The sequence below is a fragment of the Panicum virgatum genome, chromosome 3N (assembly GCF_016808335.1).
Source record: "Panicum virgatum strain AP13 chromosome 3N, P.virgatum_v5, whole genome shotgun sequence".
Taxonomy (NCBI): Eukaryota; Viridiplantae; Streptophyta; class Magnoliopsida; order Poales; family Poaceae; genus Panicum; species Panicum virgatum.
In genome coordinates, this window is record NC_053147.1 from 9,537,391 (window position 1) to 9,552,496 (window position 15,106).

The following is a 15,106-nucleotide window of genomic DNA, read 5'->3' on the forward strand; positions in this document are numbered from 1 at the left end:
GAAACGGAAGAGACTCGTGCACCCAGGGGCTTCGTGCTCCTCATGCACGGTCACCATGGGAGGCAAGCCAAGCTTCTGCTGCTTGCCGTACGTCAGCACGAGCCACCAAACTTGAAACTGAGAACACGGGGAGAAAGAGGAGGCTAAGGGGGTTTCATTATGACGGCTTCGAGCATGGGAGGCGCCGGTGGGCTCCGGCTGCGTGGCAGCCATGGCCGCAACTCAGGTGGAGGGGCTAGGACGGGGATGATGGCGTGGGTGGAGCTGCTGATGGAGAAGCTGTTAGGGGGTCTCACCTTCACAGCTCGAGAGCGAGGACAGTGCAGCGGTAAGAGCAGAGCGAGAGCGAGGTGACTTGCGAGCGGTGGCGGGGACTGGGTGGCCGGAATGGAGAGCTCGGCGCCGCCTTTTATATGCCGGGGTTGGAGGAGCGGCCGAGCAAGCGCGGCCAGGCACGGCGCTGTGCTTGACGGCGCTGGCGACGAGGCCGGGCAAAGGCCGGCGAGGGCGCTGGGTTTTGAGGACGCTGTAGCTACGCGTGCGCGGGGCGGGGCTGCTGGCGCGGAGCGGCGAGCTGGTGGCCGGCAGCGTGATGCGCGGCGGTCTGCGGTGATACGACGCGTGCGGCATGGCGTTGGGGTCGCACTGTGCTGCGCGTGGTCGCGAGCGATGGGCAGGTGTGGCCAATCGTGCCAGCAAGAGCGAGGACAAGGATAAGCTTTGGTGCTTTGGTCTGCATGCTTGCATGTACGTACCAGGAATGCATGCGCGTGTGTGATTAAGTGCTGCTACATGTGTGGATAGTGTACGTGTGAGAGTAAGCATGTTGGAGAGGAGAAGCAAGAGGGATTAAGAAATAAAGGAGCTGATTGCATTTGGCTAGTGTGTGTGCGAGATATGATGATGGAGTCGGAAGATGAATTGGAGTCACAAGGAGTTGAGCTCAAGAAAGAATTTATGCAATTAGATTTTAAAAAAATGAATTTGAATGATTTTTTAATATGAATTTTCGGGCTGTTACACAGTCTCTTCTCTATCCTCTGAAAACCCTCAACAATCTTTAATTCATCTATCACCCTATTAATTGTTGCCATTATAGATAAGGGGCTTTGAAATATTCCATCAAAGATTGCTTTTCTCCTTGCCTGCCAAATTGCCCAACATGTAACAAGAATACGTATACCATCAGCTTGTGAAACATTGCTACACATAAATAAAACCCAATGCATTGGATCAGAAATACATAGAGTAGCAATCACTTCTGTTACCTCCTCATCTAATTGGGCCCAAACACATCTTGAGATAGTACAGAATAGTAATGCATGGTACTAGGTGTCCTCATCCGCACCAAATAATTTGCATTCAGCTGTATCAACTATATTTCTGCTTTTTAGCACACTACCAGTAGGGATGGAATTTAAAGCGAGGCCAACAAAAGATTTTGATTTTGGGTGGCAATTCCATTTTCCACAATTGTTTCCATTCTCTTTGCCTTTTTTCTACATCAGAACAACTTGTTTGGCCTTCAAAATAATCTTCTCTACTTTTCTTCAGTTCAATCATCATCCGGTAAGCAGATTGTACAGTAAACAAGCCACTTCTTTCATAATGCCAAGCCCAACAATCATTTTGTATACTCAAACTTAGTGGAATCTGGAGGATCGCTTCATTGTCCATATGATTGAAAAAGTTTCTCACTTTCTGTTTTCCATGTCATAGAAGTATGGTCAAATAAATCAAAAACAAGTGTTGGCGGATTTGGTTTCTTTGAAAAAAAGAGGCCTGAACATTCCAGTTCTTGGGATCCAGTTACATCCCCAAATGTATGTCGTTTTACCATCACCAATTCGTTTGATCAGCCCTTGGTTCAGCACCTCTATTCCATCACATATGGGCTCTCCAGGTCTTCGATGGATTACTCCCAATAGAGACATTGAGAATATCACTACACGGGAAGTAAACTGATTTTAATACTTGAAAGCATAAAGATTCAGGTCTGATCAACATACGCCATGCCTGTTTTGCAAGCAATGCAAGATTAAATATTTCTAAATATCTAAAACCTAAATCCCCCATGTATTTTGGCTGGGTTATTTTCTCCCAAGCCACCCAACAAGATTTCCTTTTGCCTTTTTGACTCCCCCACCAGAATTTTCGTATCAAAGAATTTAGATGCTGACATAGCCCTCTTGGTAATCTAAAACAACCCATGATATAAATAGGGATTGCCTGTGCCACAGATTTTACTAAAACTTCCTTTCCTCCTACTGATAGTGTTTGCTCTATCCATCCATGAATTTTATTCCACACTTTATCTTTGAGGTACTTGAAAGTTCCATCTGTTTTCCTTCCAACTTCTGTAGGTAAGCCCAGATATTTTCATTCAGGGATTCATTCTCCACCTGAGTAATAGACTTAATATTATCATGAATTCTTTGCTTGCACAGTTTACTGAAAAAGAGAGATGATTTTCCTAGATTTACCTTTTGACCTGAAGCTTCACAATATTTGCAACGTGATCCTAGCTCAAACACTATTCGCATCATCTGTTTTTGGGCACGGCCCATCTATACGAGGCCCAAGCCCAGGATGCACACAGGCAAGGCAAGCTCAAATGAACCATCCGACTAAAAAAAAGGGTTAATTGGATCTATGCCATTACAATGTTTCGAGTTCATTGGTCTACCATTATAATTCATCGTATTGGAACTGTACCATTGCAATTTTACAACTCTCCGAAATATGCTATTATGTACCCCTTCGTTGTGTTTCTTAAAATTTATGGACCAGAATACCCCGGCCTTCTTCCTCTCATCCCCTCTCTTCTTCCTCCCTCTCTCCATGGCAGATCCCCCGCGTGTCGCCTTGGGCCTGTGCCCCTCTGCCCCACGCCGCCGCAAGGCTCCCGTCCGCCCTCCTACGCCCCGGCAAATGGCTATCTCCCTCCGCGTCGACGCCTACCTGCGCTGGCCACCATGGGCGAGTCGGCCGGCACCCGCAGCATCTCCCTCCATGACGACGCCTGCCTATGCGCGGTGACCATGGACGAGCCGGCCATCAACTACAGCACCACAGCGGCCGACGCCTTCCCCTTCTTCCTGGTGGCGCCCGATGTGGACAGCGCGGGATCAGACGCGGTGGCGGCGGCGGTCCCCAAGCGCGTGCGCCACCAAAAGGGCAAGAGCATGAGCAGGGCCAACGGCTGGAGCACGACAAGGAGATCTTCTAAGTAAAATCAAGTCACCAGAACGTGTGCGCTGCGGACAAACAAGCAAGCAAAAAGGAACTAATCGAATCAAACAGAACGACTCAAATCAAATTGAGGAAAACTGGGAGGATGGTTCATGGATGCGGTGCGAAAACTGAGGGGATCGAGAGATGTTCCGCCTGCCTCGAGCTCTGGCGCTGGCCGGCCGCCTTCGCCCGCAATTGGAGCACCCGCCGGTTAGCCTCGTCCGCCCCGCCTCGAGTTCCTGCACCGGCTGAGAGGAAGAAGAAGACCCGGAGTATTCTGGTCCATAAATTTTAAAAAACACGTTGAATTGGTACGTAGTAGCATATTTCGGACAGTTGTAAAATTGCAATGGTACAGTTTCAATATGATGAATTGTAATGATAGATAAGTGAACTCGAAAAATAGTAATAGTATAGATCTAATTAAAAAAATATCCATCCGAGTATCCGACTCGCACGAGGCCCGGGCCCAGTTCACCGGGTGACGTCACGGCACACGCCACGTGCTGGTGTCCCGCGCGGCCGCACCCAGCAGGCCTTACCGTCACGCGACTGCGCCTCCGGCCGCGCGAGGACAACGCCGCAGAAGCCCCATGGGGCCCGCAGGCTAGCGAGCACGGGGGACGGGAGCGGTTTTATACCCGCTAGGCCGCTACCCCCTGTTCTCACTTCCCAGCGCCAGCAGACGCGGCCAAAACCCCCTCCGGCCTCCGCGAAATCCCAGCTCCCGGTAAGGTTCTAGGAATCCTTGCCTCGATTCCTTTCTCCGCGAGTGTAATCTGATACCGAGCAAACTAAAATCTGCTGCTAGTTTCTGGAATTTATAGAAACTTTTTTTTTCTTTTCGTTGTGTGTTCAGGGGACAAGAAAACCATGTGCTGTGCCAGCTTCAATAACACCGCCTAATCCTTTGTTCTCTCCCTACGATTCAATGCAGGATTCATATGATTCGCATAAATTGCTCTGCTCTCTGAACTCCCTGCTGTCACAGAGAGTAGTTGCCACCGCGAATTCCATCAAACTCCGGGAAATTCGGCTCTTTGGTAGCTAGATTTTCGGCTAGTTCAAAGCAGCATCAGCTGTAGCGGGGGATGCGAGGAGTACGGAGGAGTGCTCGCGGGGAGGCGTCGTGGGAGGCGGACCGCGAGTTGGACTGCTTCGCCATGGCCAACGAGGTGTTCCACCTCACCAGGGCCAGGTCGGAGCCCTGCCACCGGACTCGCGGTGCGGCTTCCGCCCGCGGGAGGAGGCCCTTCTCGACTTTCGGGCTCGTGTCGGCGAGGGAGTCTGGCCGCACGGGCGGCGCCGGGTTCTCGCCGGCCGATCGCGCCTATGTTGGCAGCAGGCACATCCCGACGAAAGGGCCGTGGAGCGTCGACGAAGTGGACAGCGAGGCCTACGTCTCGCAGTTCTCTGCTGATGGGTCGCTGCTCGTCGCTGGGTTTCGGGTAGGTGATTTTCTGTGGTTATGCTAGATAATGAGAGCATACAAAAGTTGTCTAGTGCCTGACGATTCTGTGTGCGAAATTGTGGTGATAAGGGAAGCCGCATCAGAGTTTACAATGCCGATAGAGGGTGGACGATTCATAAGGATATAAACTGCAAAAGTCTGCAGTGGACAGTTTCAGATATTGCTCTTTCACCTGATCAACAATTCCTTGTAAGTATCTTGAGCATCGAATTCCTTTTAGACTGGATCCTGGACCTTTTACTGCTGTGTTTGGGGAATTTTGTAATGTGTTTCATCAGTCAGACCACGATTTATAGAAGATACTGTATCAAGTAATCAAGTTACTACCTACGTACTTTTGATGCAACCTCTTGTCATCTTCCATGATTAAATTTCCCAGGCCTTCTTTCAAGGAATATTTTTTTCTGCTACTTTTCCTGTAGCATATAAGTTTGCTGTCAAAACTACAGGGCATCCTTTCACAAATTCTATCCATAACGGTATCTGTTTATACTGTGAGTTGGATCTCAAACTTGCAATGTGTTCAGTGTATCTGGGATGGCCATATCAGCTGGATGCCTGTATCACAAAACAAATGTCTTAATAGTATACAACTTGTGTATCTGAATATTGCTCCATTTCCTTTCTTCTTTTAAACTTACATTCTAGATCTGTCAATAATTATTTATCCCTGGTATGTATTCCTTCTTCAAAATTCACTACATCCTCAATATCATATGCTTTCTGTTGAGGGCCAACTTGCGATTGTCTTTTTTTAAAAGATAGCTTTCAATTGTTGTGTTGTGCTATGCCAACAGTTAGTTCATTTCTTAAGGACCTCACCAGGTCCAGGAAGATTTTATTTCAATAAATTCAACTTTATAATGCAGGAGTTATTTCTAGCACTTACTAAACATCAAGGTTTGTTACTTAAAAAACAATACAAAATAATTGTTGATTTTTGTTATTGGCGCTTCTGTTGCAAGGAATGTGTGTTTGAACTATTTTTAATTTATTCTTCTTTAATGAAATGATATTCAAGAAAAAATAATAATTAGGTGAGTTTGAATTGCTAAGAAAATAGGCACCCATGAGGACTGCAACTTAGGTGCTCATGGCATATTACTATTATTTAAGTTTTACTATTTTATGTTTTAATATTGAATCAATTGTTATATGCACTTCTTACTTTTCCCCCCCTGGTAGCTGTGTTGTTAACTTTACCAAGTTGCATTTCATGTTCAGTGATATGCATATTTTTTCATCAAGCGGATTTGATCATTTCCCAGGCCTATTCAAGTTTGTCGCCTATTGTTCACATTGTGAATGTGCAGAGTTCTGGAAAGGAATCGCATGCTAATGTTAATGTATGTTCTATCCCCAAACTTTTCAATTTGTTGTTACCTATTAAAAACTTTTAGCTTCATACCCGTGTTGAGTTCGTAAAATATCACTGATATGCTTGTAATTCATGTTTGTGTCCTTCTCTTTTTCTGCAGGAAATTCATGAGGGATTGGATTTCACCGGCGATGAACATGACAATGAGGACTTTGGAATATTTTCTGTTAAATTCTCAAAAGATGGTAAAGAAGTTGTTATTGGGAACAATGAAAGATCAATACATGTTTATGACCTTGCAGCAAATAAAGTGTCAGTCCGCATCCGTGCTCATATTGTATGGAATCATCTGAGTAACACTATCTTGTTTGATTTACTTTGCTGTGTTTGCTTTCCGTGTATGATAGAGAAAAAATAGTTGTTCATGTTTTAGCAACCATGCATAAATTGACAATACAAACAGCTACTATCGTAGAAGTACAGATGCGAGAATTTGAATATACCGCGAACTGAGAATGGTCTGTATTGAGCCTCATGGGCTATGGCCTCCTAGCGATAGAGATGGAAACTAATCCTAACTTACCATAACAACCGGCTCCTTATCCATCAATAACAAAAGAAGCAATTGGAAGTACTCCCATTATATCATAAAATGTTAATACCTTATGCAAGAGTGATGGCACACGTTCAGGAGGAAATATAATAGGACGAAGTGAAACAACACTAGTTTCAAGTGGAGTAGAAGTAGACTAGAGGTGAGCATGCCAAAGCCTCTGTCAGTCCATTGCATTCAATAGATTTCCTATAAGACAGCTTTGTCAAATATCATGGTGCGAGCAGAATTTGTAAAAATGGTGCAGTATAAGGTTCATATTGACTGATGATGGAACTGCCATAACTATACTTGAGTTGGCTAGGACAAATTCATTATATTGTTTGGTATCTTAGGTTTGGAATGTCTAGAAGCACATATTTTTATCTCTTCTAGATGTTTGTTGGGAAAATATTTTTTGTGATTTCATTTTCTTCTCTGTTGTTTCTGTAAGGCTGATGTCAATGCTGTTACCTTCGCTGATGAAAGCGGCAATGTGTTGTACTCTGGAAGTGATGATAGTCTCTGTAAGGTTAGTATTGTTTGGATGGTTTTCCTTTTTGTTATTCTTGCTTCATTAGGATTGTCTGTTTTATCTAATAGGGACCTGAATAGGTTATAGCTAACACATTCCCTTATGGTTCGGCTTCAAAACTTCTTGAAGCAAACAAGCAAGTTTTTATACTTTATAAAATGGAAGATTGCGTATTTAACATCTAGATTTTAGAAGGTAATGATTAGAAACTGCAGCAAAAGTAAATTCAGTAAACCATCCCTTTATGTTCTTTTATGAAAACCCCTTCATGTATTCATCATTAATCATCCATGTGTAGAATTTTACCTTCGCTGACAATATTTTGTGAATTATAACCCTCAGGTGTGGGACAGGCGTTGCCTTGCTGGGGAAAAATCAGCAGGTGTTTTGACAGGTCACTTAGATGGAGTTACATTTATTGATAGCCGTGGTGATGGGAGGTATTTCATCTCCAATTGCAAGGATCAGAGAATCAAACTTTGGGACATCAGGAAAATGTCTTCTGTCGTGAAAGTGTAGGGTCTTGCTTTATAGCCTTTGTTATGTAATGCTGACTAAGTTCTAACATTCAATTTGGTACTGTTCTTTTCACAGTCGCCCAGTGATAAAAATGGACTGGGACTATAGGTGGATGCCATTCCCATCAGAAGCACATCATTATAAGCATCCAAACGATCAGTCTTTGGCCACATACAGAGGTCACTCAGTTCTGCAAACACTTATCCGTTGCTACTTCTCCCCTATGCACAGGTCAGGAGGGAACCAAAGATTATTTTTGATATTGTTGCCATCGTTTTGAAATTTTCCTTTAATTCCTTTAAAAAGGTTGCATTTGTTAGTGGAAAGTTAACCATCGAATGAGACTGTATTGTGGGATCTATCATATTATCCTTTTGGACTATTGACGTAATGATAATCTGGATACTAGTAGAGTACTCAGGTTGATATCACACTTCCAAAAACACAAACCAGTGATAAGCTGGAATGCTGAGTTTGTCTCTTCCCTTGTGTGCAAGAGTTGGACAAATCAACAAACACCACTTCTGTCGGTGGCTCCTCTTTCCCCATGAAAGTTCAGTAATTTAATATTGCATTTGCACCTTATTACCAATGTTATAATGCCAACATGGCATGTTCTGAACAAAATTATCAAATTTTCAGAAGCACATTTATTACAAAAATTGAATTTCAACAGCATGTAAGTTCATGATGTGCAATTATAAGTTATAACATTGGGTGAACTTGTTCAGATCATTCAGCTGGGTTTTCTTTAGACATTGTGTATCCAACTTGTGTGTAAGTTTATCTTTCAAAACTCCAACATGTGAATGATAATATACTTTGCTTACTTGGAATAGCATGTAAAGAGGGAAACAAAGGTAAATTGAAGCTCAGAAATAACTTAATAAAATGGTAATATCAAATGTCATAGGTTAACATAATTTGTTGTTAGAAATCTCTTAGTTCACACAGAATTTTTTAGAGAGTAATGTGATAAACATGTTTGACATATCTAAGTATTTAATCCAGCCATCTGTTTTTTTTTTGAATGCTTCAACCTAGGTACAAGTTGTAGTATCTCAACTAAAAACTCGGCCGGGTGGGGAAAGACCGCCCCACCGGTATTAGCTTAAGAAGAAGCCTCGGCTTCCCCGACCGAGAAAATCCCCGAACCCTGGCCCCGCCCTGACACTGGGAGACGTAACCCCTGGGAACTACCTGCCTGGGCCATGTAAGGGTCCTCAGGCCGACCAGGGTCGTCTCACAACCAGTGCTTTGGCACACGGGGCCAGCGAGGGGATTTTTTTACCCTCAACCTGAAATTCGCTCCCACGGGGAGTCGAACTCAGGACCTGAGGGGTGCCGCCGGAGTGACTAACCAACTGGGCTAGCATCCTTTGGCTGGCCCCTATCTAACTCCCTGTCTAACTAGAAAACTCACAACACACCACACGCACTCCCTATCTAACTAGAAACTACAACCTATACGTACATGCCTACTGAGTGCAAAGGGACAGGCACATCATCCCATTGTGGTCCACAGGTGCTTGAGGCTCCTCCTGAAGAAAACCCCGAAAAATCTGAGCAGGTGCGGTGCGGTGCGGGGGTTTGAACCCCCGCTAGCTGCCTCCCACACTAGGTCTTTACCATTGGGCCAATGGCCCATCCGCCATCTGTTGGTTTGTAGCAAGCTTGGTTTCTGTAGTCTGTAGGTGCGTAGTATTTTATAATTACTATTTGGTTTCCGTAATAACATAGCGCAAATAAAAAATAAAGCATGTTCTTAATTTCCCTAATGCTTTTCAATTAGCATAAGTGGCATTTCCTAACATTGCAAACTCTATATTCATTTCTTTCTTCCATTATTGCGTTTTCCATTTCAGCACAGGCCAGAGGTACATATACACAGGATCCAGTGACAAGTCTGTACATATTTATGATGTGGTATGTTGCTTCCATCTTCTCCTTGAAGTACAGTGTTTGGATATCCAATTACATCAGCATTGTGTTAACTATCGAGTATCTAGTTCCCTGATGCAATTGTGGCCTTACACACAACTAGAATCTAGTTCCCTGATGCAATTGTGGCCTTACACACAACTAGAATCTAGTCACTAAATGTTTGTTTTGGGGCTCCTTGGTTGGCAACACCACAACAATACAGAACATTGTGGTCTAAATTCTCAGCAGATAAACTTAGTTCTGCCCGCACAGCAGCAGCTGCATATCCAATATACATTGACGCATTTTATCTTTCAGCACAAAGAATGTTTCGAGTGCTGCTCTGAACCTAATGTTCGTGCAGGTAAGCGGGAAGACCGTTGAGAGGCTCTCATGGCATAGCTCAGTTATCAGAGACTGCACCTGGCATCCGTGCTACCCAACGCTCGTGACCTCCTCCTGGGATGGTTATGTTGCTCGGTGGGAGGCCTCAGGTGATGAAAAAAACCCATCAATGCTTGTCACCGATGAGCAGAGGGCAAGCCCTTACTTTCAGCCATACGGTGATCCCTTCATGATGTAGAGAAGTTTCGTGCTGGTGTATTGTCAAAAACGAAGTTTGGTGCTGGTGCTGAGAGTTGGGAAGCAAGATGATGTCTTCTCCAAAGAGCGTATACTAATGGCGATGAACATGTCGTTTGCTTTGTAGTTTCAGATCGCAACTGAGCAATGTGTACACTGTACAGTGCCGTTTGACGAGAATAGTCATGCAGTAATGTTAGCTTGGTAAAGACATGGTGCCTTCGTAGGAAAGAAAATGTGCAATAATGTTTACCTGGTAAAGATGTGGTGCCTTTTTCTGATAATAAGACGTGCCAAATGCCAATAAGGAAATAGTAGTATCTTAAAGGAAAAAAATTCCTGGAATAGGATTGTGAAGATTGTTTTGTTAATTCAATTGCATCCAAATTTAAGTCTACAATTAACTGTAGTACTACATTTTTTAGCTAATCTCACCGGTCAAGTGTGAGTTTCTTCGGTCAGCATTCAGCAACCTGATCAACTTACCCCAGCTTGGCCATTCCCGAATCATGACATTTGCGTTTATGGCAATAGTATAGCAATCACTACCATCTACTAGAACAGAACTGATACAAATATGCTATTACACCACGTTGCATCTGCTAAGCACTAACAACTGAAAAGGTCTATTGCAAAATTTTGCCTCACAGGCTCACAAAATATTGCTAGCGCTAAAGATTGACTGCCTAGTTGACACTGAACATGTGAAAGGAAATAAGAATGCGATAAAACAGGCTCTTCACTTATATCTGGATCTTCTCGTCTTTTATCAGCACCAATTTCGTAAGCCTCTTCAATCCATCAGAAGTGCATTCCCCTTGATATTGTAGGAGAAAACAAGGTTAAGATCACCTTATCATCCATCATATTGGACCTTGATTCTCTACCGACGTTTGCTGCACATGAATGGGTTTGTTAGCACTGGTATCATGCAGAATTATGTATCTTATTAACCAGAGTGTTATACCGAGGGTGAACGCCAAGTGACCTAAGCAAAATTAACAACAAAAGAGACTTAATACGACAGACTAGCTTTTCAAAAGCCGCAAGACATGTTCCTTGAAATCAGTGGGAATGATACTTAAAGCGATGTTTTTTCCATAAAACAATTATTTGCACTGCAAATTAAGGTGAACATCAATATATCAGGATTTATTGAACACGATGGTTCAATGGATAGCTAAAATCAGTTGCTAGATTGCCTAAGTGGTCAGTGCACAAAGCATATTATTTCAAACCCCAGTCAAGATGCATCAACATAAGTAGGCAGCATGGGAGTACAAAAGACAATATGAAAGAAAAGCACACGTGCTGAAAGCGAGTTTGAAAACAACTCTGCTTTTGGAGGGAAAACGGGGTAAACCTTATTCTCTTGCTTGGTGCAAGTATTCCACGTTTCTCAATGCTCTTGTAGCGATCCCTCACGAGATTACAACACCCCTACACAAACTTTGTTGTTAACTACTGCATAATAATCAAGAAACAATAAAACAAGAAGTGGCTGTTACCTTTAGCTTTCTAAGGGAGCCACTAATCTCTTCAGTCAAAAGAACTTGAACAGGAGCTGGTTCAAATCTGTTATAATTTGAGTTTTGTGATTATTAATCAGAGAACTAAAAAACCCATTACATGTACTAAGGACAATGCCTCAATGTGCCCTGTAATCTACCATCACATCATTAAATGTAAGATATAAATGCATTAGTGATTTGCAAAGCATCTTAGAATACCATAGCCACTTTCATCATGAATTGCGTGAAAAGAAAATATAAGAATCACTAGCATAACCAAAGGCAAACTAATCAGTTAGTTTAGAATTGTACTTGTGTCTGCCCAGACGAGGTGGGCCTGATTTAAGCCTCTCCTCTTTAACAACAGTTCGCCTTAGGCGCCTCTTTTCCTTTTCTTCATCCTCTTTAGCTATCTCATCAATTATATTTGGCAAACTGCATAAAGTAATGGTAAATATGTGCGCCTTTGCTAAAAAAAATATCATATGAAGGTTCACAACCTCTGAACATAAAAACTACCTGTCTATTTCTTTTGAAATATTTTCCATTTTCTTTGCTTCTGCCTCTGCTCTTAACCTCTCCTTAAGACGAGCTCTTTTGTTCATTTCTACTCTTGTAACTCTTTTTGTTTTGTTCTTCCTGAAAAGGAATAAATCAAAAAATTGAAAACACAATAATACCTTCAAATACAGATCAGACTAACAATAAACATCATGAGTCCAATATATTGTGTCATGAAATATCTATTTGAAATTTGAATAATTATGACAGAATGTTTGTCCAAAAAAACGGATGATCCCTCCCAGATCTGATTCCAAAATAAAGGAATGTGGCTTTCATGGTCATTTTCAGAAACTTTAAACATCATTTCTAGTATAATTTAGGGAATTACCAAAAGAGCATGCCTTGCTTTGTTAGCTTCAAATGCAGGAATGTAGGTACATATGTAACATCTCCAATATTGCAGATTATATAAAAAATTACGCAAACAAAAAGCTGATACTAACTTTTTTTTACAATCATCATTAATCCAAATAAGTAATACTTTATGCTATGTCCACAGTGACACTGCCAATATTTTCAAACAAATCATGATGATATATAAGCTGATTTTTCAAGAAAAGGATTTTCGTGGTATCACAACTTTTCAAGCTTTTGGTAGACGTTAAAATGTAACCAGTGTTCCAAGAAGTATTATGTGCAGATTTTCGTCTAACAATGCCAAAATTCCAAAACAACACTTAGTTGTTACATAAGTACTATATATTGTCGGGTCTAACCTTTGTCCAACTGAAGCATCAGCATCCTGATCTCCATCATCGTCTGCGACATCATCATCTCCATCATCAGCATCAAGAAAGAATTTCTGCAAGCCACATAAAAGGTTGTAATGGTAAAACACTGTGCAGAGGAAGTATATAAAGCGGGCAATTAATGAGATGTCATATCAGTTGCCTTTCAAAAGACAAGAAACAGAAGCACCCTGAAGGTGAAAACCCTACATATTTACATGCCAAATAGACGTAATTTTTTAACCCTGGTGAATCACTTTTAGATATTTATATAAATATGGATTTCTGCATATCAATTAAAAAAACCAACAGATCCAATCATAATAGATGTGCAGTTAAAAGCATGGATAGGAAGGCTCCATTAGGATAGGGCAATGACTAAATTGCAACATATCATAACAGAGCTGCATAAGCCTCAACTACAAAACTTACATCTTCTTCAGTTATAGCTTCACCAGGAACTATGAGCGGTACAGGTGTGGGCCCCAACTCTTTCATGAGCACTTTTTGCCTTTCGTCCGCAACTGCTTGAGCAAGAGCATCCTACAAATACCAACATAAACTGCATGAGAAAAATGACTTTTCATCACTTTAAGTAAAAGGTGGAGGGTCCTCTTGTGCTGTCATAATTGTAAAAAATATCGACTGGGAATTAGAAACTACTGAGGAATGGGATATATCGAAGAAGGTATCTGCAATTTCACAAAACAAATATAACACATACTTGATGTGCTTCGAATGGAGGATTAAATGAGCATCCTGGGGCCTCAACTTCAACAGCAGGAATCACTGATGTAGTAGATCTCTATAAGTAGAAATACAAATTGAAAAACAAACACTTAGTTGGGCCACAAAAAATGTGCTGAAGCCACCAAGTTCAGCATTTCAAAAACAGATTTCTGTATGCATAATAATTAATAAAACATCATATAGTTTGCAAATGCAATTTCACATGCTTTCAGATGCAAACATTAGTGTGCATTAAGGAGCCTCTCGTCACCTTTTTGGCCTTGGTATCTCCATTACCATCCCCAGCCCATATGTCAAGGTTCTTTTCAGCAGAATCATCTTCCTGTGGAAAGACAATCCCACCATTAGCAAGCTGGACAGAAAAAACAGAAAACAAGTCACTCGTTTCAAATGGTGAATACCATGGGGACACTTTTTTCTCCATGTGTCTCCTGCAATTCCTTCTTCTTCGCCTTCTTCTTATCCTTCTTCCTCACCACAGAAGATGGGATTGGCTGTACAAATGGGTTCCGCTTCAACAAACTCTCATGGTAAAGAACCTTCTCTCTCTTCTTCTCGATCTTCCTCTTGGAAGGAATATCTGGAAGCAGTAATCAAATTTCAGCTATGCCAGGGAATGCATTAGCAGGAAAAGAGCTTAGTTGCATATGTAGCAAGTAACGCTAACTTGACACATGTAATCAAATAGACTACAATCCTAAGCAATCATATCAATTCCATTACAGATATGAACCCCCTGGTCATGAAGATCAAAGGGACCTGGATACTAAGTATTACACACGCGAGACTCAAATTTGAAGATTGGAACGTCATCATGTCATAAACATCTACTGAGCGATTTAAAATCCATCGCCGTGAATATTCCCGGTGTGTTACTTTAGAAAAAGCAAACTTTAACTGTGCTGCATCCCAAAAGAAATTTAGCTCTCCATCAGAACCCGAAACTACCACGATAATCCTGAACCTGAAACCGAACGGGAGGAGAAGAAGTCAGTGGCGGCGTAAGGGGACGGGGCTGACCTTTGGTTGGTGTGTCAGAGGCGCTAGTTGCCGAAGTGGAGGCAGCGGGCTTGTCGACGTAGAAAAGGGAATCAGAGGGGAGCGAGGGGATGGCGACGGCGCCGGCGTGGGCGTCGCGCGTCTGCTTCTCGAAGAAGTCGTCGATGTCGTCGGTGCTGATGTTGGCGCGCCACGCCTTCTTCCCTTTCCGCGAGCCCTTCGACGCCTTCCCCATCGCCGCCGCCGCCGCTCTCGTTCACTCGCACGCGGTGGAGGTAAAGGAAGCCGCCGGTAGAGGAGGGCGGGGTGGAGGTTTGGGGAGATGAGGGAGTTTCGGTGGGAGCTAGGGTTTCTGCGGTCTCAGTGGTGTCACTGGCAGG

At 42.8% G+C, this 15,106-nt stretch overlaps 2 protein-coding genes across 5 annotated transcripts; one reads left to right on the forward strand and one right to left on the reverse strand.

Annotated features, from left to right (window-relative positions):
* The first annotated feature begins 3,804 nt into the window (after positions 1-3,804).
* LOC120664221 (LEC14B homolog) lies at positions 3,805-10,519 on the forward strand. Of its 4 annotated transcripts, none has more exons than XM_039943316.1 (10): positions 3,805-3,964; positions 4,172-4,682; positions 4,775-4,894; positions 5,974-6,051; positions 6,184-6,360; positions 7,070-7,147; positions 7,493-7,665; positions 7,745-7,900; positions 9,535-9,595; positions 9,957-10,519. In XM_039943316.1, exons 2-10 carry the CDS (start codon positions 4,326-4,328, stop codon positions 10,173-10,175), a joined length of 1,419 nt encoding a protein of 472 aa, XP_039799250.1. In that variant the 5' UTR covers positions 3,805-3,964; positions 4,172-4,325; the 3' UTR covers positions 10,176-10,519. The 4 variants fall into 4 exon arrangements, with proteins under 4 accessions (XP_039799250.1, XP_039799253.1, XP_039799251.1 ...); XM_039943319.1 differs by having other exon boundaries at positions 9,540-9,595; positions 9,957-10,458; XM_039943317.1 differs by having other exon boundaries at positions 3,811-3,964; positions 4,094-4,682.
* Positions 10,520-10,644: 125 nt separating this feature from the next.
* Positions 10,645-15,104, reverse strand: LOC120664224 (ribosome biogenesis protein NOP53-like). The gene is made up of 11 exons (XM_039943320.1): positions 14,748-15,104; positions 14,129-14,307; positions 13,978-14,049; positions 13,702-13,782; positions 13,410-13,520; positions 12,966-13,051; positions 12,205-12,324; positions 11,998-12,120; positions 11,683-11,749; positions 11,538-11,614; positions 10,645-11,070 (listed from the first exon to the last, which is right to left on the reverse strand). Exons 1-11 carry the CDS (start codon positions 14,959-14,961, stop codon positions 11,058-11,060), a joined length of 1,143 nt encoding a protein of 380 aa, XP_039799254.1. The 5' UTR covers positions 14,962-15,104; the 3' UTR covers positions 10,645-11,057.
* Between the last annotated feature and the right edge of the window lie 2 nt (positions 15,105-15,106).

Bases quoted from the DNA above. Each gene is read 5' to 3' on its own strand.
- LOC120664221 (XM_039943316.1), top strand. From the start codon at position 4,326: ATGCGAGGAGTACGGAGGAGTGCTCGCGGGGAGGCGTCGTGGGAGGCG. The intron at 4,895-5,973 runs GTAAGTATCTTG...ATCATTTCCCAG, and splicing joins CACCTGATCAACAATTCCTT to GCCTATTCAAGTTTGTCGCC. The intron at 7,666-7,744 runs GTAGGGTCTTGC...TTCTTTTCACAG, and splicing joins ATGTCTTCTGTCGTGAAAGT to TCGCCCAGTGATAAAAATGG.
- LOC120664224 (XM_039943320.1), bottom strand. From the start codon at position 14,961: ATGGGGAAGGCGTCGAAGGGCTCGCGGAAAGGGAAGAAGGCGTGGCGC. The intron at 14,050-14,128 runs GTATTCACCATT...GTCTTTCCACAG, and splicing joins GAGAAAAAAGTGTCCCCATG to GAAGATGATTCTGCTGAAAA. The intron at 11,750-11,997 runs GTACAATTCTAA...AAATTATAACAG, and splicing joins CCTCGTCTGGGCAGACACAA to ATTTGAACCAGCTCCTGTTC.